This window comes from Haliotis rubra, unplaced genomic scaffold (assembly GCF_003918875.1).
Source record: "Haliotis rubra isolate DU_JTF1 unplaced genomic scaffold, ASM391887v1 Scf120, whole genome shotgun sequence".
NCBI classification, from domain to species: domain Eukaryota; kingdom Metazoa; phylum Mollusca; class Gastropoda; order Lepetellida; family Haliotidae; genus Haliotis; species Haliotis rubra.
Window position 1 is genome coordinate 1514405 of NW_025765115.1, and position 24143 is coordinate 1538547.

A 24143-nucleotide genomic window follows, 5' to 3' on the forward strand; every position below is an offset into this window, starting at 1 on the left:
GACACCATGAACACTCTACATAGAAGGTGGTTATAGTGTGACCAGCATTGGGTACTGGGTTCTCTGACACCATGAACACTCTACATAGAAGGTGGTTATAGTGTGACCAGCATTGGGTACTGGGTTCTCTGACACCATGAACACTCTACATAGAAGGTGGTTATAGTGTGACCAGCATTGGGTACTGGGTTCTCTGACACCATGAACACTCTACATAGAAGGTGGTTATAGTGTGACCAGCATTGGGTACTGGGTTCTCTGACACCATGAACACTCTACATAGAAGGTGGTTATAGTATGACCAGCATTGGGTACTGGGTTCTCTGACACCATGAACACTCTACATAGAAGGTGGTTATAGTGTGACCAGCATTGGGTACTGGGTTCTCTGACACCATGAACACTCTACATAGAAGGTGGTTATAGTATGACCAGCATTGGGTACTGGGTTCTCTGACACCATGAGCACTCCACTGAAGTACCAAATTTCCAAGGATGGAAGAAACTAATGGTGAACTGCCTGTATCCTTCTCTTTTAAACAAACCCCAACAATGCTGGTCTACGGGAACAGATCATGAGTATGTTGACTTGTATTCCAGCACTTACAAATATCTACAGGAACATAAGGAAACAAGATGATACAAACTAGTCTAGCTAGTTATTCCACTCACATGAAGTCAGTTGTAGAACATCTTGTTTCCTTAAACTGCGAAATAGAACAATAAAAGATTCTAAAGATTCTATGCTATTCAAGTAGCCATCATATTGTTGTTCATTCAAGTTTCAAGCAGCTAACCATGGGAGATAACTCTAAAATGTGACATTTTCCCCATACCTCTTATCTAAATCCAATGATTTTAGATTCAACTTCAATTAAATATGTTCTTTCATATCTAAACAATGTAAATATACAACTATGTAACCCGTGTCCCTTGATGATCATGAAGTGTAAGCAGTTGGCAACTATTTCATCTTTGTCAGGGTTCTCTGTTTCTCGCCATGCTCCACAATCTTCTCATCGACTTTCAGACCTTTACGTTTGCGGACCTTGTTCATATACGTGCGAGCTCGGTTATCGGAGTCTGCTTTCTCCCCGAAGTGTGTATACTCCTCTTCTGTTGTAGGTGTCCAAAACGGGTCAATATCAAGGGTCTGAAAGTGTGCAAAAGACATTAAATTGTTTATGTACAGGAACATAATAGGACTACTAGTGCTACCTTGTTAAGGAAAGTGAACATGGAAACATGCTTTCCATCTTCCATTAGCCTTAAGAAACAAACGATCCCAGTTTCATCCCCACATGATCTCAAATGCCAACAGACGAAAGTAAATCGCAATGTGTGTTCCATGGTGACTTCCGCTCATCTACTGACAATGTTTATTTGTTGTTTAACGCCACTGGACTAGACAATCCAGTGCTTGACATCATGAGGATCCATCAAGCAATTCAGATACAATAACATGTATCAACCAAGTCAACAAGCCAGACCATCTGACCTGTTAATTACTAAAGCTTTCAAGGATAAAACGAACCCATAAAGAATGAAAAAATCCATAACTTGACACCGAAATGCCTGCTTCCAATTTTTGAAAATCAAGTAGTGGGGAGACGACTATTTTATAATTCCTGATCTATCATGGATGAAGAGACTGTCCTGTTTATTGGAAGACTGTAAGAGAAGCACCTACCTCCCAGTGACTGAAGGTCAGCTGTGGACTGGCTAGACCGCTAGTCTTCTTACGGATGTCCTGGGCAAATCCAAAACTTTCAATGACGGGAAGCGTGGCTTGTACGCTGAAAATCTGTGTCCCTTCCCTCATCTCTTCAGAGATCACTCGGCCATTTCTCTTGCCCAGGACAGCATATAGTTTACCTGGAGAAGGAAGATGAGAAATGGTTGTCATGGAGATCTCGGCAACACTTCTTGTATTTTTGACGATGTGGTTTTGAAAGAATGGCCAATAATTATGTAAACACATATTGTAATGTTGGTATCTCGTATTGACAGAATAGCCATTTCAGGATAAATCAGATCTATATAGAGCCTCCTTTCATAACGCTTTCTCCCATATTATCTGGGCAACTATTTACTAAGCATGCTAAATACTGTAAATCATGAAATGAATGCGTCACGAATTTAATGTGAGTGCGAGGGTCTAGTCTAAAATGCGTCACGAACTTAATGCGAGCTCAGGAATCTGTGTTGATGATAAAATGTGACACCCTGAATCTTTGGTGTTGTTCTTTTTCTTTTCACACTTGTTATTTACCAAATAACCTGAATTGAGCTTGTTAAGCAATGAATGGAAACAAGCTGACGATGTTTTGATTACGTTGCCATGTTTGATCACGTGATTGCTTGCTACTACTTGTCTTACGACAACATGTATAAACGTAATCCGACTTGAAAGACACAAGTCATCTACCCAGGTACACGTGGCTGGAGAATGTCCAGTCTGGCTGATGTGCTTGAGTGACTTTAAACAATGACCAGTGATTGTAACCAGTGATAATTACATGTGGTTTGAGATACCTGTAATGAGGAAGTGGCCTGTGTTGGTGTAATGTGTAGTGTCAACAGATTTATGATTTCTGTCTTTTATTAAGTAGACATGGTCAGACTGAAATGCGTCATTATAATAATGCGAGAAGAGTACAGACCCATTTTTTGCATTAATAAAATGCTCGCATTAATTTCATGATTTACAGTATGTTAATATTTCTATCAATGTCAACCATATTGATATTTCCTGGTACATTCCCAGTCTTGCCATGGAAAAAATACAGCACAAGCACTTCAAGTTAATATTCCAGATATTGACAACAGCTGCAGACTTGGGCTCATCACCGCCCAACAGCATGTAGGTGTTAACAGGAGATAGGACCACAGCCAGTAGAGTACAGATAATACTGACTATGGTTGAAAACAAGTACAGCAAAACATGCTACTACTTCTACGACATGATGAACATATTCGTATATGCTGGTGAACTATGAAGAAAACTGTAATCTGGTAGTTTAAATATTCATTTTTATCTCCAAATGTATAAGGAAATTATTTGATGCAGGGTATTCTGCTGATGTGGGAGGGGTTGATGAGCAGGTGTGGATGTTCCTGTATGTGCTTTGCATGTTCACATGTAAGTTCCTGCATGTGTTTTTGTGCATGTTCCTCCATATGTTTCTTACTGTGTTCCTGTGCATGTTCTTGTGTATGTTCCTAGGCCTGAACTTACCTAGCACCTCTGTTGTGGCCTGTATTGTGCACTTGTACATGGCAACTGACAGCCTCTGTGGTTGAGCCTGGTACGACCGACGGCATCCATCTCTCATGCATGACATCAGCTGACCTGAGAAAGGACCAAACGCTACTTGCTTCTGTTTAGACACATGAGAATCCTCTTCAGGTGAATCACAGTCGAGCTTTTCATCACAGTCAGCAGCAGTCCTTGACCTAGAACTGACCTTGACCTCCCCATTGACCTGAGGTTGACCTGAGCGCTTAGTCCTAGATTTCACTGAGCTACTCTCTACATTAACGTAGTCCCACTTCTCCACCACGAAACACACACCTATCATTGGTTCGTCACACAGTGGCCCTGACAGAGTCGCCATCTGGAACCCATTGACCACTGAGCTATCAAAGTTTTGACACTGCATGGAGCATGTAGATTTCTCAATGCTGCTCCACACCGATGGCCTCTGGTAGCCTGGAATTCGGTTCAACAAAATATTTGGTCCATTCCGACGAGGTCCAAAACTCCATATCTGATCAACAGCATCATTCCAAAAGTCTCCAGAATGTTCAAATTCTTTTTTCAACTTTGCCTTCAAATCCTTCAAAGCTTCAATCGTTGCTGTGTTCATTTTTACTTCACTTTCACATTCTGATTTATCACTGAATCTTGCAGTTGTGTTCTGCTCCAGGCTTTTTATGATGGTTGGGTGGTTACTCAAGAGACAGGTGACTGACTCTGGGAGAGGAGCAGCACGTACGTGAAGCACACACTTCCTGTTTGAAGTGTACACCTCTATCAAACCTTCCTCTAATGCATCTTCCTCCTCTGTCTCTCCCTCTCTTGTAATAGCTGCTTTGATTGGCTGGTTTTGATCCTGAATAGCCTCATTGACCCTGTCGATTTTGGGGGGATCAATTATTGTCTCGCGGAAAGGAACAATAGGGGCCGATGCTGACACTTCAACCTTGGCATATCTGAAAGTGACCAGATGCATCTCAGAAGTGTTGCACTAATAGGTATCTGAGGTCCTAAAGGACTAAAACAGCTGTTTTGTCAAAAATTTATAAAATAAACGTTTCCAAACCATTCACTCAGAATGAGGTGATGAAACTTTGAAGCAGTTGTGATGAGTTACCTCCCCTTAACCATACACCCAGACTTGTGTTAGCGTGACTGTGTTAATTCTGATATAAATCATAATGCTGAGCAAGTTATAAAATATTTCCACCCCATACCTGGACTTCACTCAAACCTCTATCCCAAACAGTAGATTCATGTGTATTTTGTCCTGAGACAACACTATGACAGGGTCAATCTGAACCAGTGATCAGTGGCATTATCAATAACTGGTTCTGTATGGTGTTATCACTCAATCCCATTTTTGCTGTCTCTTCTGATGTGTAAACTACTCAAAACCTATTCTATGTTTTGCCCCAGACTCTCAGCCCTAGTCTTTGAGGAAATGTGACACACAAGGGAACAATGCCTTCAAGTATTAATTTTGAAAAATAGATACAAAAAAGATGCCTGAAATGACTGGTGTCTGCATGATCCCCCAGTGTAGGCTGTCGACACAATTGAAGACATTGGGTTCAACAGTTCATGAGATATCACGTTAACAAGAGTTTGAAAAGTGGTCAAAGTTTTGTGGTGACCTTGATAATAAGGTCAAGGTCAACCAAATCGACTAGTGTCTGGGTAATCCCCCTATGTAGGCTGTCACCAAATGTGAAGATATTGGATACAACAGTTCATATGATATCATGTTAACAAGAATCGGACGGACATACGTACAGACGCTGCTGAATACACAGTCCCCCGTTGCAGCGGGGGACAATAATCCAAGAGTAACATTTGTACCTATGAAAGAGCTTGACTTTTAATGTAGCGATATCTAGATACAGATATCCATTTGAGCATCCCTTCGTCTCACCTCTCTTGTAGATCCTCGATACAGCGATGCAGATGCACCTCCCCAGCAGTGATGATGACATGCTCCCCGGTCTCCTGCACCAGGACCTGCACACAGGGATCGGCCTGGTTCAACAGCTTCAGGCCCTGTATCACAGCTGTCATGTCACCTACAGCAGCACAACACACGTCATGTCAGTACAGCAGCACAATACACGTGTCATGTCACCTACAGCAGCACAATATGCATGTCATGTCACCTACAGCAGCACAATACACATGTCATGTCACCTACAGCAGCACAATACACATGTCTTGTCACCGACAGCAGCACAATACACATGTCATGTCACCAACAGCAGCACAATACACGTCATGTCACCTACAGCAGCACAATACACATGTCATGTCACCTACAGCAGCACAATACACATGTCATGTCATCTACAGCAGCACAATACACGTCACCTACAGCAGCACAATACATATGTCACCTACAGTAGCAAAATACATGTCATGTAACCTACAGCAGCACAATACACATGTCATGTCACCTACAGCAGCACAATACACATGTCATGTCACCTACAGCAGCACAATACACATGTCATGTCACCTACAACAGCAGCACAATACATGTCATGTGTCATCAATACACACAGCAGCACAATACACATGTCATGTCACCTACAGCAGCACAATACACATGTCATGTCACCTACAGCAGCACAATACACATGTCATGTCACCTACAGCAGCACAATACACATGTCATGTCACCTACAGCAGCACAATACACATGCCATGTCACCTACAACAGCACAATACGTCACATCATGTCACCTACAGCAGCACAATACACGTCATGTCACCTACAGCAGCACAATACACATGTCATGTCACCTACAGCAGCACAATACACATGTCATGTCACCTACAGCAGCACAATACACATGTCATGTCACCTACAGCAGCACAATACACATGTCATGTCACCTACAGCAGCACAATACACATGTCATGTCACCTACAGCAGCACAATACACATGTCATGTCACCTACAGCAGCACAATACACGTCATGTCACCTACACAGTACGTCATGTCACCTACAGCAGCACAATACACATGTCATGTCACCTACAGCAGCACAATACACATGTCATGTCACCTACAGCAGCACAATACACATGTCACCTACAGCAGCACAGCGTCATCATGTCACCCACAGCAGCACAATGCATGTCATGTCACCTACAGCAGCACAATACGTCATGTCACCTACAGCAGCCAATACATGTCATGTCACAACAGCACAATACACATGTCATGTCACCTACAGCAGCACAATACACATGTCATGTCACCTACAGCAGCACAATACACATGTCACCTACAGCAGCACAATACACATGTCATGTCACCTACAGCAGCACAATACACATGTCATGTCACTACAGCAGCACAATACACATGTCATGTCACCTACAGCAGCACAATACATGTCATGTCATGTCGTCATACAACAGCACAATACACATGTCACCTACAGCAGCACAATACACATGTCATGTCACCTACAGCAGCACAATACACATGTCATGTCACCTACAGCAGCACAATACATGCCATGTCACCTACAGCAGCACAATACACATGTCATGTCACCTACAGCAGCACAATACACATGTCACCTACAGCAGCACAATACACATGTCATGTCACCTACAGCAGCACAATACACATGCCATGTCATGTCACCAGCACAATACGTCATGTCACCTAAGCACACAATACACACGTCACCTACAGCAGCATCAATACACATGTCATGTCACCTAGAACAGCACAATACACGTCATACAGCAGCACCACACGTCATGTCACCTACAGCAGCACAATACATATGTCATGTCACCTACAGCAGCACAATAATACGCATGTAATCCCAGTAGCTACACTGCCACAATTGGTACAACTACACGCAAGGTACATGCTACTACAGCAGCACAATACAGATATAACAATACTACTGTGTACTACACAACTGCAAGGTACAACTACTGCAAGGTACAACTACTGCAAGGTACAACTACACATGCACACTTCCTTCCTATAACCTACTTTTCTATCTGAATGAGTGAGTGAGTGAGTTCAGTTTTAAGCCGCACTCAGCAATGTTCCAGCTATATGGTCTATCTGAATGTAAGCTGGGGCTAAGATCGAACATTAATCAGAACCTGACCTGGGTGTGCTGGTTCTATGGCGACTCTAACAATGGGGTCGGCATCAAAGAACATTTCTGTGAATGCAGGGCAAGCCACAGTCGATGAAATGGTGCCGGACTTCAAGATGTGGTCCTCCAAGCCCCCAATACCTGCAACACAGATACAACTTCAATCCACAGAGGAAGAAAAACAATTGTGTTGAAAATGTCATTATGAAAACAACTGAAATAGAAATGTAGTTAGAAACTCATATAGGCCATTCAAGACCTAGACACCAACTGAAACACCAACTCACCAGAAACTTAAACTAACCCTGCTTGGGTACCTTGTATGACCTGTAACTCCAAACTAACCCAGGATGTTGTCTGTGGGTACCTTGTATGACCTGTAACTTCAAACTAAGCCAGGATGTTGTCTGTGGGTACCTTGTATGACCTGTAACTCCAAACTAACCCAGGATGTTGTCTGTGGGTACCTTGTATGACCTGTAACTTCAAACTAAGCCAGGATGTTGTCTGTGGGTACCTTGTATGACCTGTAACTGTAACCTAGAGAATGTTGTCTGTGGGTACCTTGTATGACCTGTAACTACAAACTAAGCCAGGATGTTGTCTGTGGGTACCTTGTATGACCTGTAACTACAGACTGACCTAGAATGTTGTCTGTGGGTACCTTGTATGACCTGTAACTACAGACTGACCCAGGATGTTGTCTGTGGGTACCTTGTATGACCTGTAACTACAGACTGACCTAGAATGTTGTCTGTGGGTACCTTGTATGACCTGTAACTACAGACTGACCTAGAATGTTGTCTGTGGGTACCTTGTATGACCTGTAACTACAGACTGACCTAGAATGTTGTCTGTGGGTACCTTGTATGACCTGTAACTACAGACTGACCTCCAGGATGTTGTCTGTGGGTACCTTGTATGACCTGTAACTACAGACTGACCCAGGATGTTGTCTGTGGGTACCTTGTATGACCTGTAACTACAAACTGACCCAGGATGTTGTCTGTGGGTACCTTGTATGACCTGTAACTACAGACTGACCCAGGATGTTGTCTGTGGGTACCTTGTATGACCTGTAACTACAGACTGACCTAGAATGTTGTCTGTGGGTACCTTGTATGACCTGTAACTACAGACTGACCTAGAATGTTGTCTGTGGGTACCTTGTATGACCTGTAACTCCAGACTGACCTAGAATGTTGTCCCATGAACAGGTAGAGGTCCTTGACAGTGAACCTGGTGATATGCTGGCTGCTGGATAGGTCTCGCACAGTCATCCCCGGGGTTATCTCCCCTTCCAGGTCAGGCTGCAACAAACACACAAAGGTCATGTATTCAACACCACAGGTTTTATCTGATGTACAACGTAGTGAGTTGTAGAAACAACAGAAGCATGCTGAAAACTTGTGACTTGTGCACTTTTGTGTTCCACCATGATAATAAACAAGGGAGTACTAAAAACACAAGTAATTGTAATACATATTCTTAACAGGTTAGATACAGCATAAAGTACACACAGATCATGTAGCACAACCTAGTCCAAGGCACTTCTAGTGTTTTAACATCAGCTCTGTTTTCTCTGAGTGGAGAGGTAGCCCAGTGGTTAAAATGTTCGTCCATCATGCTGCCCCCATGTATGCAATGTGTGAAGCCGATTCCTGGTGTCCATGGTCATGATATTGCTGGAATATTGGTCAATGTGGAGCAAAACCATTCTCACTCACACTTTTTTCTTCACAACAGATGCTTGTCTCTAGCTAATTCCCTAAGAAAGTGCATTCCCTTCCTGGCTTTTTCCTGAATTCCTCAAACTACCTCATGCAGTACCATTTGGAGGAGAAAGCCTAATGCCATAAAATTGCTGCCTTTGCAAAGCAAATGTAAAACGTCTACATTAACAAGACCCCAAGAAGAGCAACTACAAAACGATGTGCTATTTGCTACAGACTTCCATACCTTGTCAAGCACTTTCCCTGGATCATGTTTTGGCCCAAGAACATACAAGGTACAGCCTTTCTTCACTGTGCCACTGAACACGTGAGCAAAGGCAATGAACACGTGTCCGCCCAGATCACTTGATGCCTCGCCAGCTTCGATGGCTACTCCATTTGTTGCAGCTTCTGGGACTAAAAACAGATGTTCCAGTAAAAGAACCTTAGAAGACTATTTCACAGATCTCTTCGTAGGAAATACAAATACATTCACCATTACCTAATGATTTTTGACAAGCTTCCACACAAACATGTTTGAACCAGAGATGCCGACCCTGAATCAAATGAAAGTGGAGTCATGCCTTGCTAAAAGCGATTCCCCAGCCCTGAAGGTGGGGGTGAGTGTGAGCAGAGATAATATAATAGATCTATTATATGGTCTCTGGTGTGAGAGCGTTTGATGGTAGGGGTCTGGGGGACTTCCCCTGTGGAAATCTTTAGATTTAGCCTGGAAATATACAATCTCTGGGCATACTTAACCAGATAATTCTTAACTCAAATGAACAAATTACAAAAATTCTTTCAAACATTCTAAATTTATAAACATATTTGTATTTTCTAAAAATCAGAGTTTTTATAGACAAATCGGAGTGTGGATTTTGTATTTAAAAATCGGAGTAACTCCTCCAAATTCGGAGTGGTTGGCATCTCTGTTGACCATGTACAATGTTTACACTTAGATTTGACATGGCTACTGGACAATATAGCACATTATGTCTTTAGAAAATCCCCATGTAACTTCAACATTCTCTCTAATAGCTCCCCACTCTCCAATAATGAGTTTGAAATTTCTACCTTCCTCTGGAGGAGTATCTGCTGTCTCCGAATCTTCTGTGTTGGTGTCTGTCTTCCCTTCTTCGAATGCCATCTTTTCTGCATGTCTTTTCCTGGCGATGTCTCTCCTAATCTGAAGCTCTTCCTCTGTTAGAGGTCTGAAATAACACTGCACATTTACAATGGAGGAAAACCAACAGGGTGGTTATATATAAATGGGCAGTAGACTCTCATATTCACACACTGCTTATTTTCTTCAGTGTGAGTACAAAAAAAAGCCTGAGGGATAAAAAATCCACCAATAACATTCAATCAAGTTCTTTGTAAATTATACGATAAATCAATTGAGACTTTGCATGACTGACCTCTGTTTGTTTTGTGGCAGCTGCCATCTCTCTACTGGGAACATCTTGGACACAAACACAATCACAGGAGTGTCAGTTGTAGGGTTACAGGACAAGAAATCTGGACAGAGAAAGATGAGTTCTATTGTCATTATTTGTACACAATGAATGTCACTGTGAGTGAGTGAGTTCAGTTTTATGCCGCTCTCAGCAATATTCAACCAATATCACAGCAGAGGACACCAGAAATGGGCTTCACACATAGTTTCCATGTGGGGAACAATGTCACTGTGAGAAGCACACTAAACTTTCAACAAATTCAAACATATTCAACCTTGTCAGACAACTACCAATCCCAAGAAAATGGTTCCATCAAACAAGTACAAGTACATTGAGCAAGTATGGTTTTCACATTTATTACCAACATCGAAGCAACATCATGATGGGGGACTCTAGAAATGGGCATTACACATTACACCCATGTGGTGAATTGAACCTGGGTTTTCACGAGTGAATTCTTTAACCACTTGGATACCCTTCCACCCACTGAACAATACACAAACTCCAATGACCTTGGCAATGGAATGACTAAGGGACACAACTGTGCACATTTGCCTAGTGGCCACCCATTCAACTCGGTGTAAATGTTGTGTAGTCCTGTGGTCTGCAATATTCCAGGTTTTTACAGCAGCCTAACACCATCTTACCAGTGCACACTGTACACAATGATACACAATCATCAATGTCTCTATATGTAACCACCTAATCTTTAATACAACGGGATGGATCGAGCTAATTTATTAAGTTGTCTCCCTTTGCTGACTGAGAGCAGACGGCACTCTCCATATTCCTATGACTCACGTTGCTTCAGATGTTGAGTCTGTTCTGGCAGGGAGTCAAATCTCTGGATGTGGCTGCACATGAGCTTCTCTACTCGCTCCTCCGTCATCTGTAGCGGGGACGGCAGGGTGTCCACAACAACAGCTGCAACAGGGACATCACTACTACTCAACCAGGAAGCACATTTGGTTTAAGACAGTCAATGCTAAATATCTAACCTGTTTATTAGTGTACAATGTTGACAAGGAACAAGTCATTCAAAACAATTTTCTTAAAAGCCTCAAGGAAAATGTATAACTGAAATATATTTTCCTAAAACAATATTTGTCAAACAGACCACTGTAAGATTGAGTCCACGACCAGTGAAGCTATAAAATGTTTTAAAACAGAATTGGAGTACAGACCTTGTACACCTTCAGACATATCAAGCAAAGTATGTAGTAATCTCAAAACAAATGCAAGCTTTCCAGGTGGGAAGGTGAAATGTTTAATAAATTTGTCAGAACTGATATGAACATTTGGCAAGTCAAGAAGAGTCATTTAATGACTTAAGGTGCAAATACAATGAGAATTGCATTTAACCAAATAGATGATGCATGACATTTATATTCTTAGCCAAATCCATATCGACCCATCCGTATTTTTGAATCAAAGAATCATGCAAGGTGCCAGCAACAGGAGACTGTGACATACCTAGAACGGCTGATGAGACAGGAAGCCACTGAGATGTGACTGCCTGTAGCTGAATGCGAGGGTCGTTGTGTCGGGTGTCCCGGGCAGACACCTTCAGTTTCAGAGACTTCACTATCTTGTCAGTCTTCTCCTTGTCTCTGGGATAAAACACACATCCATTACTACTCGATGACTTTCCTTTAACAGATCTGATCACAGAGTACAGAAGTGTTTGACACTAAATGCCTCACCTTGATATGACAATGGCATCATACACGGCCCAGATCTGCTCCAACACAAACTGTACAAACAATGGCTTCTTCCCTTTAGACTGAAATACAAAACAAAATCAGTTTTTATCAATTGATGTCTGTTTTCACAAACAACAGCAACTGGCATCACTGGAGCGGTGGGGTAGTCCACTGGTTAAAGCAGTCGCTCGTCATGTCAAAGACCTCGGTTCGATTCCCCACATGTATACAATGTGTGAAGCCCATTTCTGGTGTCCCCTGCCGTGATATTGCTGGAATATTGCTAAAGGCGGCGTAAAACCCAACTCACTCACTCACTGGCATCACTGACATTAAGCTTCAAGCAAACATTATGAGATTACTAAATGGCTGAAATAAGGCCTATGATGTCAATTTTAGCTCTCTAACCAAATAATGAGTGAGTGAGAGTTTAGTTTTACTACAGGCTTTTAGCAATATTCTAAAGCTGAAATAATATCACTCAATTTTAGGGACACCCAGAAAGTGAGTGAGTTTAGTTTTACGCCGCTTTTAGCAATATTCCAGTAATATCATGGCAGGGACACCAGAAATGGGCTTCACACATTCAGGGTGAATGCTTTTACCACTCGGCTACCCTACTGCCTCTCTAATCTAAGAGAAGTGGTTGTCACAATGTGTGACCTAGGTGATTTTATGTCATCCAGCCCTGCAGGTCAAGTCGAACTTTGGCTAGCTGATGGAGATTTGTTTGTTAGGTGGCCATGACTGATGTAAACAGGGATCCCCTTTGTGGAAGTACATAAAACATCAACACATTGCAAGTGGACCCATACCTGTGCACCTTTCATGACTCTCTTGTTCTTCACATTGAGATAGTAGTCCCCCCAAAGTGTCTTCTGTAGAACCTTGTTGCTCATCCCCAGCTTCTGGGCCCACAGCTCAGCAAAGTGAGAGATTCTGTAAAACCATAGCCTCACAGTCAACAGACAACAGATAGGCTGCCAGTGGCATTAATACTGGTGCAATACAATCCACAGGATTAAACTATTTTGGTAAAGATCTTTGAAAAGGCATGTTTGAATAGCCACCATGAACTCTGCTTCTAAATGTAATCAGTTTTGAGGAGATCCATTGGTAGTTTTGAGGATTTGCATAGTTTGAAACCCACAACTTAATGTAAGTTCCTGTACCTAAATCCCCAGCCATCGAGTGCGCTGGCAAACACAACGTTGTCCTGGTCCGGAGAGAAGTAGATGTTCTTGTTCTCCATGTTCTCATCTTCATCTTCCAGGGTGGTCCAGTCGTAGCTCTGAAAACATATCCAGGACCGTTAACAAGGGTGGTCCAGTCGTAGCTCTGAAAACATATCCATGACCGTTAACAAGGGTGGTCTAGTCGTAGCTCTGAAAACATATCCAGGACCGTTAACAAGGGTGGTCCAGTCGTAGCTCTGAAAACATATCCAGGACCGTTAACAGGGTGGTCCAGTCGAAGCTCTGAAAACATATCCATGATTATAACAAGGGTGGTTAGTATGTCAAATATTTAGCTCAGCTCTTGAAAGCAACATATCTAGGACCGTTAACAGGGTGAAAAGTGGATCCATGACCATTAACAAGGGTGGTTTTAAGTAGCTCTGAAAACATCCATCCAGGACCACTAGTAGGGTGGTTCAGTCGTAGCTCTGAAAACATATCCATGACCGTTAACAAGGGTGGTCCAGTCATTTTATTCAGAAATGTTAAAACTACCAAAAGGCATCCAGTACAGGGTGGTAGTCAGGACCGTTAACAAGAAGAGACTGAAAACAGGGTGATCTAGTCTATGTGACCGTTAAAGTCCAGTGTAGCTCTGAAAACATATCCAGGATAGTGAACAAGTTTTAGTGTTCAGCTCATGAAAAGCTCTGAAAACATATCCAGGACCATTAACAAGGGTGGTCCAGTCAGCTCTGAAAACATATCCAGGACCGTTAACAAACTTGTTGGTCCAGTCGTAGCTCTGAAAACATATCCAGGACCGTTAACATTTTGGTCCAGAATTTAAAGCTCTGAAAACATATCCAGGACCAGTAACAAGGGTGGTATAGTCAAGTTAGCTCTGAAAACATATCCAGGACCATTAACAAGGGTGAGTTCAGTCGAGAAAGCTCTGAAAACATATGACCGTTAACAGGTCCGGTAATAACAAAGGGTTGTCCAGTCGTAGCTCTGAAAAAAACATATCCAGGACCGTTAACAAGGGTGGTCCAGTCAGAGCTCTGAAAACATATCAAGGACCGTTAACAAGGGTGGTCCAGTCGTAGCTCTGGAGCTCTGAAAACATATCCAGGACCGTTAACAAGGGTGGTCCAGTCGTAGCTCTGAAAACATATCCAGGACTGTTAACAAGGGTGGTCCAGTCGTAGCTCTGAAAATATATCAAGGACCGTTAACAAGGGTGGTCCAGTCGTAGCTCTGAAAACATATCAAGGACCATTAACAAGGGTGGTCCAGTCGTAGCTCTGAAAACATATCAAGGACCGTTAACAAGGGTGGTCCAGTAGTAGCTCTGAGAACATGTCAAGGACCATTAACAAGGGTGGTCCAGTCGTAGCTCGTAACTTTGTGCTATCGTTAACAAACGTTTTCACTTAACACTGAAGAAACTCTGAAAGATAACATATAAATGCCTTCAATATTTATACCATAACAAAAAAGGTTTTAAAAAATTATTCTTTAACTGTGAGACTGTGCAGAACATTAGACATCAATAGATATGCTCATTGATAAATCTGCCTTACCTGTGGGTCAGCCTCTCTGGATGTGGAGCGCTGTAGTTTGTCAATTTCCTGTTGAGGAAAAAACATGTAAAAAATACTGTGACATCACACATTACGTTTGTCCAGCATATCATCTTTTGTAAGTGTTCGCTCATCATGCAGAGGGCCCGAGGTTTGATTCCCCACATGGGCACAATAAGTGAAGCACATTTCTAGTGTCCCCAGAATTGCAGGAATATTGCTTAAAGTTGTGTAAAACCAAACTCACTCATCTTTTGTAAAATAGACCCTTAAAAACATCACAGAATAATTGTGGCCTTGACCTCTGACATTGAAAAATATGCAACTTACTGTAGATGTTTTTTCCATGGCCTCGGATGTAAACAGCTCATTGGTTAAGAGATTCACCTGAAACAAAATATCACAAGACATACTTAGAAAGTATTTTCGAGGAGCAACGATCTGTTCCAATGGCTAAGTACAAATCAGCTACTACGAATACTGCAAAAAAAATGAAATTCCTTCTTAAGACAAACATTGAGACTCACCTGCTCCAGTATCTGCTTTAGGTGTATGTGGGCTTCTAGGGGAGACATCTTCAGCTCCAGCACAAGTCGGTCGATCTTGTTGAGAACCAACACAGGTTTGATATTCTCCAGCCATGCCTGCCGCAGCACTGCATGGGTCTGTTTGAAGTGAATATCAGCAGGATCAGTTATCACACCATATAGTGCAATCCAGTAGCTAATATCAAACTGCCCAATTTATAGAGTTACCTCCCCCTGGTTGAATAATGAAATGACAATATAAATTCAAGGGATATGTGTGTCTTGTGCGTGTCTGTCCACTTTATAGAGTTATCTCCCCTAGTTTGTATAATCAAATGGAATTATACATTTATAATCAGCGAGATGTGTTTATTTTTAGTGTGTCTGCTCACATTAAAGAGTTACATCCCTTAGTTTGCATTAATCAAATGGAACTACACATTCATATAATCAGTGAAATGTGTTTACTTCTAGTGAGTCTGCCCACTAGAGTTAGCTCCCCTAGTTTGAGTAAGAAAGGAAAATGTTTTTGATAATTATGGAGAGTATGTCTTCTCTCATGTACGCAGGATACCAGTACAAGACAGAGCCTGTGAAGATCTGAGTTAAATTGGTCCTTAGCAACCCATGCTTGTCTCAAGAGGTGGCTAATGGGATTGGGTGGTCAGACTTGCTGACTTTAATGACACATGTCATTGCATCCCAATTGTGTAGATCGATACTCATGCTGTTGATCACTAGAATCTCTGGTCCAAACTCGATTATATACAAAACGCTGCCATATAGCTTGAATATTGCTTAGTGCTGTGTTAATCTACAAGCAAACATAAGAAACAGTACAAGACAGGTCTACGACGGTACCTGCGGACAAACTCCCTCTACAACATCCACAAGCACCACAGCCCCATCACAAAGCCGCACCGCCGTCGACACCTCGCTGGAGAAGTCTACATGGCCTGGTGAATCAATCAGGTTAATCAGGTACTTGTCCTCATCTGCAACACAACCAAGGGTGTCACAATGAGGCTTTGAATGTTCAATGTGGCTTTTAACAACAGCCGAACACAGTTTGCCAGGTTCCAAAATGCTGGAGTTTACAGGTCCAGAACAGGTAATGGTGGCAAGCATTGCCAGATTACAACCAGGACTACTACAGCTAAACTATGTCCCTCACTAGTGGTCAGCATGGTCAAGGAAGTTAAATCATTAGAAAATTCATCGCTGACTCAACACTTTTGCCATCTGTAACAAATACAACCAAATTTGTAAACTAGGGTTAGACTATCACACAAGGGACCCAATATCATATACCCATGTAAAAAATGTGTTCAATTTTTCAACAATCATTGAATTGTTCGACTTTATTTCCCATAATGTTTTATAGTTTTCTTAGTAACTGTGTGAACAGTCTATGTTAGAGTGAGTGAGTGAGTAAGCCGCTTTTAGCAATATTCCAGCAATATCACGGCGGGGACACCAGAAATGGGCTTCACACATTGTACCCATGTGGGGACTCGAACCCGGGTCTTCGGCGTGATGAGCAAACGCTTTAACCACTAGGCTACCCCACCACCCAAGTCTATGATAGAAAAAAGAAAACATAATCATAATTTATGCTACAGATCATCCTTGTGCCATGCCATTATAGTCCGTTTGGCTCAAAATCAGTCCGATGAAGTGCAATCTAACTCGAAAACTGCCAAACATATAAAACACTGATGAAATGAAACACTGATCATAATCAAAACATCAGACCAACTCTGTGATTTTTTTGCAGAATCTATGTCCTAAAAATAAAAAAGTTGTTTAACAAACTATCATTAAAAGTTTGACACAGTTCACTATTTGTTACGAGGGAGGGGTGCAAAGAAAGGAACAGCCAGGTGTGACAGAAAGGATGGAGACAGCACAGGTAAATGATTCAATAACTTTTTCGGCACTTGTGCACGTGCTCCGAGTACACCTGGGTGTTCCTCTCTATGGAGAAAATCCAGTGAACTGTTCTTGAAACATCTCGCTGACAATCTTTACATGCAGGTTAACATGCTGAAATCTTCAAAGTGTCGCCATGACCTTGAAAATTAAGTGAAGGTGACCAAAATCGACTGGGCCCTGTGTCTTCCCTAGGAAAAGCTTTGTGTTGAATATGAAGAAAATCCAGAAAACGGTTCTTGAGATATCTTGCTGGCAAAGGTAAAACGTTAAAGTGCCCGTGTGACCTTGAAATGAAGGTCACGGTCACTAAACCCGACTGGGACCTTTTTTATACTGTGATGTACCTAGGTACCAAATATGAAAAGAATCTAGTCAACGGTTCTTAAGATATTTCAATTCGTACGTACGAACCGATGCGTACGTACGAACGGACGGAGCGTAATACCATATCCCCTGCTTTGTGCTAAACGTGCGCCGGGGGATAAAAATACTGAATCCCTGAGAGGTGCACATTATACTTAGGCATGCACTACAGTCAAGAAGATATGGAACTCAATACTCTAGTCATTCAATACAGAAATCATCATGTTGGTTGATTTTACAATCAAGACATTCACATATTCACTGTAATAGGTAAATGAATCATATGAATACTTTAATTGTAGAATATATATTATTGGTGTCACGATACACCAAAGAAATATACATTGATAACCTTTGTGATAGCGAGATATAATTATCAGCCTTTTCATAGCATTACTTCATGGTGATTGGTCCATCAAAATAGTGTAGCCAATCACAAAAGCTGTTTCTTATTTTTAAGTAAAGCTAGCTACATCTATTTATCCAGCCATCTGGTCTAATTTTACTATCAAGACTTTGACGGAGATGGATATAGCATCCTTTGAATCGATAAAGTTTTAGAAATAGGACACGCAAGCATGTTTGGTGAGATCTATTGCAGCAAAATGTGTCGATGTATATTGATTTTTATCACATCCATATTATTGATTAATTAAAGAAATATACACATGACCAACACCCACCTTTTGTGAGATAGAAGAGAGAAATGGCACGACTTCATGGTGATGCCTCTCTCCTTCATCCTCCACTGTCCGCACTCCCAGCCAATGGGAGATGATGCCATTGCTATACCAGGGCGCAGCCAGAGTTGTCTTCCTGTGAATACCACAAAACATAGAAAGGCTTGAGATTCATTTGGTGAGACTATTGCAGACTTTGTCCAGTGATCAACAGCATGAAAGCATATATATATCAAATCCTGTAGTGATTAATGTCTGTTGCCACATGTTTCTGAGATATATAGCGAAGTTAGTTTAGTTTTACAACTCAGCAATAAGTCGGTAAATAACTGAGTCTGGACCAGACACCAGTGATCAACAGCATGAGCATTAGCAATTGGGCCTCATGTATCAACAAGTCAGCAAGCCTGCATCCCGGGCTTACTGGGGTTATCAGATCAATATTCTAACCCGGACCTTCACAGGTCTCTGAGATAAATTATGCCAAGACTTAAGTTGCTGCCAATGCGAATCAGCTGTTTATCACAGTTCATAAACTTCACTTGACATGATCAAAAAATTTTTTTTGTTCAACAGACGTATTTCTAATATGATCTGAGAAGCAAGGGTACTTCTGAAGTAAGCAACCACGAAGATCTGGGGTAGAATCAGCAACCAATGCTTGTCATAAATTCCAAAAGGCAGGGGTGGAATTAACTTTAAAATTGCTGATGTACTCCGGTACAATGGCACGTGTAAAATCACTTGCCCTGATAATTTTTCCACTATACCGGCCTATTTTCTTCTTGATTTTTTAAGTAAACAACATAATTAACATTGGAAAGTCAAATGGACACAGGTACAGCATGATATGCAAATTTGCTTGCCCGACAGAAAAAACACTAGACTGGGACGTCGGGCAATGGGTTATTTCCACCCCTGTAAAAGGCGACTAACGGGATCGGGTGGTCAGGCTCATTGACTTGGATGACAAATGCCATAGTGTCCCAATTGCATAGATCAATGCTCATGCTGTTGATCACTGGATTGTCTGGTCCAGACTAGATTATTTACACTGTTACAGAATGCTGCCATATAACAGGTGAACATGCTACTGCATTACATCTATTCATGAACACAGATGTAACAAGGTATCCAACTCAATACTTACCATGATCTACATGAGCCAGAATACATATGTTGCGAACATTGCTGGGAGTTTTCTGAAGCGCTGCTAACTGATCCAGTGTCTTGGTCCTCATATTGATGATGTATACTTCCAAATTAAAATACTCTAGAACTGAAACAGATGATAAACACAATTTACCTTACATATTTAATTGGAATAAAAATGTTAGAATGGTTTATACAAAGTGAAAAGCTGCATAACCAGTAATCATGTGTTCAGTGAGCATCTGTATTTTTGGTCAGATTTTGTGTCAGTACAGAGGTCAATCGGAATACTGATAAATATAAATGAAATAGGCTGGTCTCTAATATATATGAAAGGGTAGAATATCATCAAAACATACAACGTAATTTACGGACTTCTGTTCGGGGGCATGTGAGTGTCTAAGGGTAGCAGTTGTAGCGCTGTTGTTGTACAACTACATTACAGTTACAGCAGCAGTAGTTATGGACAGATAACACAGTCTTGTGCTTTAAATGAAGGTAATCAAAACGGGCTCACGCGGTATTGCGATGGAAGGCTGTCAGAATTTCAACAATATCGGTTGGTGAAAATAAGAATATTACTAATTATATCCACAGGATATTAATAACATAACTACGAAGGTAATACTTACATATTGCTATATCATTTCTGTTTCAATATGTGAAAGATCAACTTCATATAAGTATTAATTTACACAATATGTCATTACGAGTGGCAATAACAACTATTGCACATGTGCTTCCGGCAAGCGCCACCTGTCGGATTACAACACTTCCGTAAAAGGGAAATAACTCCCCCCATTCTTTGCCGTCTCAAATGGGCACTCTCTCCTTGGTGCAAGCGCACCCAATATCCAAATACTACTCTTTATACCACGGCTTCAAGAGTCGCTTAAACGATAGCTAACTATATGACATTCATATTTTCATTATGTCTTTGGTTTTTCATATATCTTAGCTTTTCCTTTAAACTTGAACTTTCATTTTTATTATGTTCCACACAGAGCAATAATATATTTTTGTGTTTAGGGACCGTTCATAATTAATGGGTGGGGGTTGGGGTGGTGGGGTGGTGGTGGTGGGTGGGTTTGGGTTTTGGGGTTTTTTTGGGTGTGTATGTGTTTGGTGGTGGTGATGATGATTTTAAGGGGGTCATCAATTTTGTACACACGTACTAGGGGTGGGTGGGGGTTCAGCAGTTTTGTTCATAAAAGCATGTTTAAAATTATGCTTAGAAAGTATGGGAAGGGGAGGGGGTTCATTGATTTTGTACATGACATGCAGGGGGGTCACATATTCTGTACATACATTTTAGGGGTAATTCACATTGAACATGCTTCTCGTTAAAATCATCACATCAAAACCACCACCACCACCACCCACACACACACACTAGCCATAAATTATTATGAACGGTCCCTTATTGTGTTGCGTGTTAGTCGAGAACCAAACATTTGTATCATGCCGTTAAAGGATTTTTAGACAGTTTTCATAGCGATAATGATGAAAGTGAGACTTTTATCTGACATTCATATCCATTGTCTAAAGTACAAAGTCCTCTAAGGTAGATTTTTACGAACTCTTACATTCGGAGATCCATATTAAAAAGTGTGTGACCTTCTCAGTGTTCAAGTACACATATATGATGGCTGCCACGTATATTTACATACATTGAAGCTGTCTTTTTCAAAGCCTGGGATAGTTAACTGTCAGTTTTATCAGAACGACCAATGCACTAATTATTTTAGACAAAAGCTTAGTCTCTGAAAACAATAATTTTGAAAGAAACAAATAACTCTGTTTACACTGACAAGGATGCCAGTGAGCTCGTAGATTCCTGAACCTGAGGAGATCTAGACTTGCTTCATTTAGAACTCTCCCATTACAGAAACCGCTGGGCGTTAAGGAAAATATTGTGGATTAGGCACTGTGAGACAGGGTATAATTAATTAAAGACAGTCTGGGAACGGCCTCTGGTTTTGATATAGACTGCCATGTAAGCAAACTAAACTTGTTCATAATTAGAACTGCACATTTACCTAAACGAAAGTAGTAGTTATAATGAGTGTGTGAATGAGTATGGTTTTATGTTGCTGTTAGCAATATTCCAGCAATATTGCGGCTCGGGACAGGAGAAATGGGCTTCACTAATTGTACCCATGTGGGAAATCGAACAAGAGGTCTTCGGCGTGACGAGCAAACGCTTTAACCATGGGGTTACCCCGCAGGCCTCTTAGTTATACTTCCCTATGGTTTTACGCCGCTCTAAGCAATATCCCAGCAATATTGCGGCTCGGGACACCAGAAATGGCCTTCATACATAGTACCCATATGGGGAATAGAACAAGGGGTCATCGGCGTGATGAACAAACGCTTTTACCATAGGGTTACCACACAGACCTGAGTAGTTATACTTCCCTATACGCGTATGACGCATTGCCTACGGGTCGGATCCTCTGGGGGACACGTGGTTTTGGTTTGTTGGTCGTTTAACGCCGCACTCAGCAATATTTTAGCTTTATGACGACGGTGTGTAAATAATCGAGTATGGACCAGACAATCCAGTGATCAAACGCATGAGCATCGATCAATGCAGTTGGGATACGATGACATGTATCACCCAAGTTAGCGAGCCTGATCAGCCGATTCCGTTAGTCGCCTCTTACAGGCACGAGCTGCCGAGGACAATTCTAACCCGTGTTTTCATGGATCGTTTAACTATGGTGTGAGCATGCCGAACTTCAGGAACCGAAACATTACATTCAAAATGAGTTGTCCATGATAAGCAAACAGTGTGTGTGACGTCACAATAGCAATGACGTCATAGAATGGTTCCATGACGACGTTCCTAGTCCAAGTTCTCAGTTCTAAGCGCATTGTCTTTGTGCTCAGACGTACATTTGTTGCTTGTCATAAACATCAGCCTATTACTGTTGAAGATTGCTGATATTTCATACCTGTGAGCTTCATCTGCTGCAGACGAGGTAAGCAAGTCTGTTGAAAAGACTATACTATTTATGTGCTTTTTATCTTGCATTTCCAAAATAAAAACACGCCATTAAATAATCTTGACCTCATTCGTCGGGAGAGGCATTTCCGAAAGTGCCAAAAACGGAATTTCATATAACAAGTGCAAAAGATATCATTTAGCAATCTATACGGAAATTCTTCAAATTTCGAAATTTAAAAAGAATATGTATTTTTTTTCTATCAAACAGATGGCTTTGTGCACGGAAGGTCGTTTGAAGCAACGAAAACTTCTCTCTCCCATCCTCGAGATGGAAGACGAGGCGGCCTCTACCTTGTCTAGCCCTAGATCAAAGGAACTAAACACTGAATTACTTGGTAGGTCATCGGTCTACTCTATTTGAAGTTTTTTTATATTATTTATTTAAGAGTGACAACACAAATAGATAAATTGGAATGCGTTTTTGTAAGTCACATAGATTTACAAATCTAATGTTTCAAGTGGATGCGGAATCTTTATCAATATGCTAAACATCTGAAGAGAATCTGCGTTCAGGTCACTGATCACGTCCTGATGTTGGACTTGTTTAACACAGTTCGTGTTTTTTGTTTTTAGCCCAATACATGGACTTAAAAGCTCAAGTTGGAGATATGGAAGAGAGGTAAGCAGAAGCTGAACGACTAGATATTATTTCTGTTTTCCGGTGGCAAAACATATCCAAAAGGGGCCCGAAAATATACCGTCAGTACTCCTGAATCTGAGAATAAACTGTGTTGTGGGGAGATATTACAAACAGAAGTATGAAATTATATATTCAATCATATGAAAGGCATTTTGAGGACAGTTGTTGCATACTCTTGTATAATCATAACACATGTGTTTTGAAGCAATTTATGTCTCTTTCCGCAGCCTTCTTGACCATCTTCTCCAAGAAAACGAGAACCTGCGCCAGGTGAATGAGCAACAGAGCCGCGAGCTCCGACGTGAACAGGAACTGAGACGTAAAGCAGAAAAAGAGAGGGCGGAGTTCAGAGTAGAATATCTAAATTTCAAGCTCAGTTTGACAATGGAGCATGCCGAACTGCAGGAACTAAAACAGACGCTGGAGGAGCTCACCAATAGCTGGGAGAATGAGAAACAGGCGGAGGCAGAGCAGAAGAAGAAGCTGGAGCAAGAGCTCAGGCAGCTGAAATCCATCCGGCGTCAGGCTCTATCTCTGACCTGCCAAACTCCAGTCAAGGCACAAGCCAGTCTCCCAGTGGTAGCTCCTCCAGCCTACCCGAAGAAGGCACAAAGACCCTATACAGGAAAAACCAAAAGCAGAGTACCGGCCAAGATCCAGCCTGCACAGAACAACAGGAGCACACCCTCTGGTTGTGGGGATAGTGTGAAGAAGACCATGGATGAGAGAAAGACCAAGGTGACTCCTGGGAAAGAACTCAGAACGAAGGACATTAAGAGTGATCAAAATCTCACCAAACAGTCACTCAGA

General features: G+C 41.6%; 1 protein-coding gene across 2 annotated transcripts; it reads right to left on the reverse strand.

Moving 5' to 3' along the window:
- Nucleotides 1–467: 467 nt before the first annotated feature.
- Nucleotides 468–20431, reverse strand: LOC124263399 (elongation factor-like GTPase 1). 2 transcript variants are annotated; one of them, XM_046698027.1, is made up of 20 exons: nt 20316–20431; nt 19682–19810; nt 16415–16548; nt 15554–15691; nt 15357–15413; nt 15027–15074; nt 13435–13553; nt 13078–13201; nt 12263–12342; nt 12033–12169; nt 11361–11483; nt 10521–10620; nt 10177–10313; nt 9347–9516; nt 8532–8697; nt 7397–7528; nt 5175–5322; nt 3239–4215; nt 1691–1875; nt 468–1153 (listed from the first exon to the last, which is right to left on the reverse strand). In XM_046698027.1, exons 2-20 carry the CDS (start codon nt 19770–19772, stop codon nt 965–967), a joined length of 3255 nt encoding a protein of 1084 aa, XP_046553983.1. In that variant the 5' UTR covers nt 19773–19810; nt 20316–20431; the 3' UTR covers nt 468–964. The 2 variants fall into 2 exon arrangements, with proteins under 2 accessions (XP_046553983.1, XP_046553975.1); XM_046698019.1 differs by lacking the exons at nt 19682–19810; nt 20316–20431 and adding an exon at nt 18535–18667.
- Nucleotides 20432–24143: the final 3712 nt, after the last annotated feature.

What these genes read in the sequence shown, in the direction of transcription:
- LOC124263399 (XM_046698027.1), bottom strand. Translation starts at nt 19,772, where the DNA reads ATGAGGACCAAGACACTGGATCAGTTAGCAGCGCTTCAGAAAACTCCC. An exon ending in CTGCCACAAAACAAACAGAG is followed by an intron (nt 10,314 to 10,520) that starts GTCAGTCATGCA and finishes GTGTTATTTCAG; the next exon opens with ACCTCTAACAGAGGAAGAGC. An exon ending in ACCCACAGACAACATTCTAG is followed by an intron (nt 7,529 to 8,531) that starts GTCAGTCTGTAG and finishes TCTGTGTTGCAG; the next exon opens with GTATTGGGGGCTTGGAGGAC.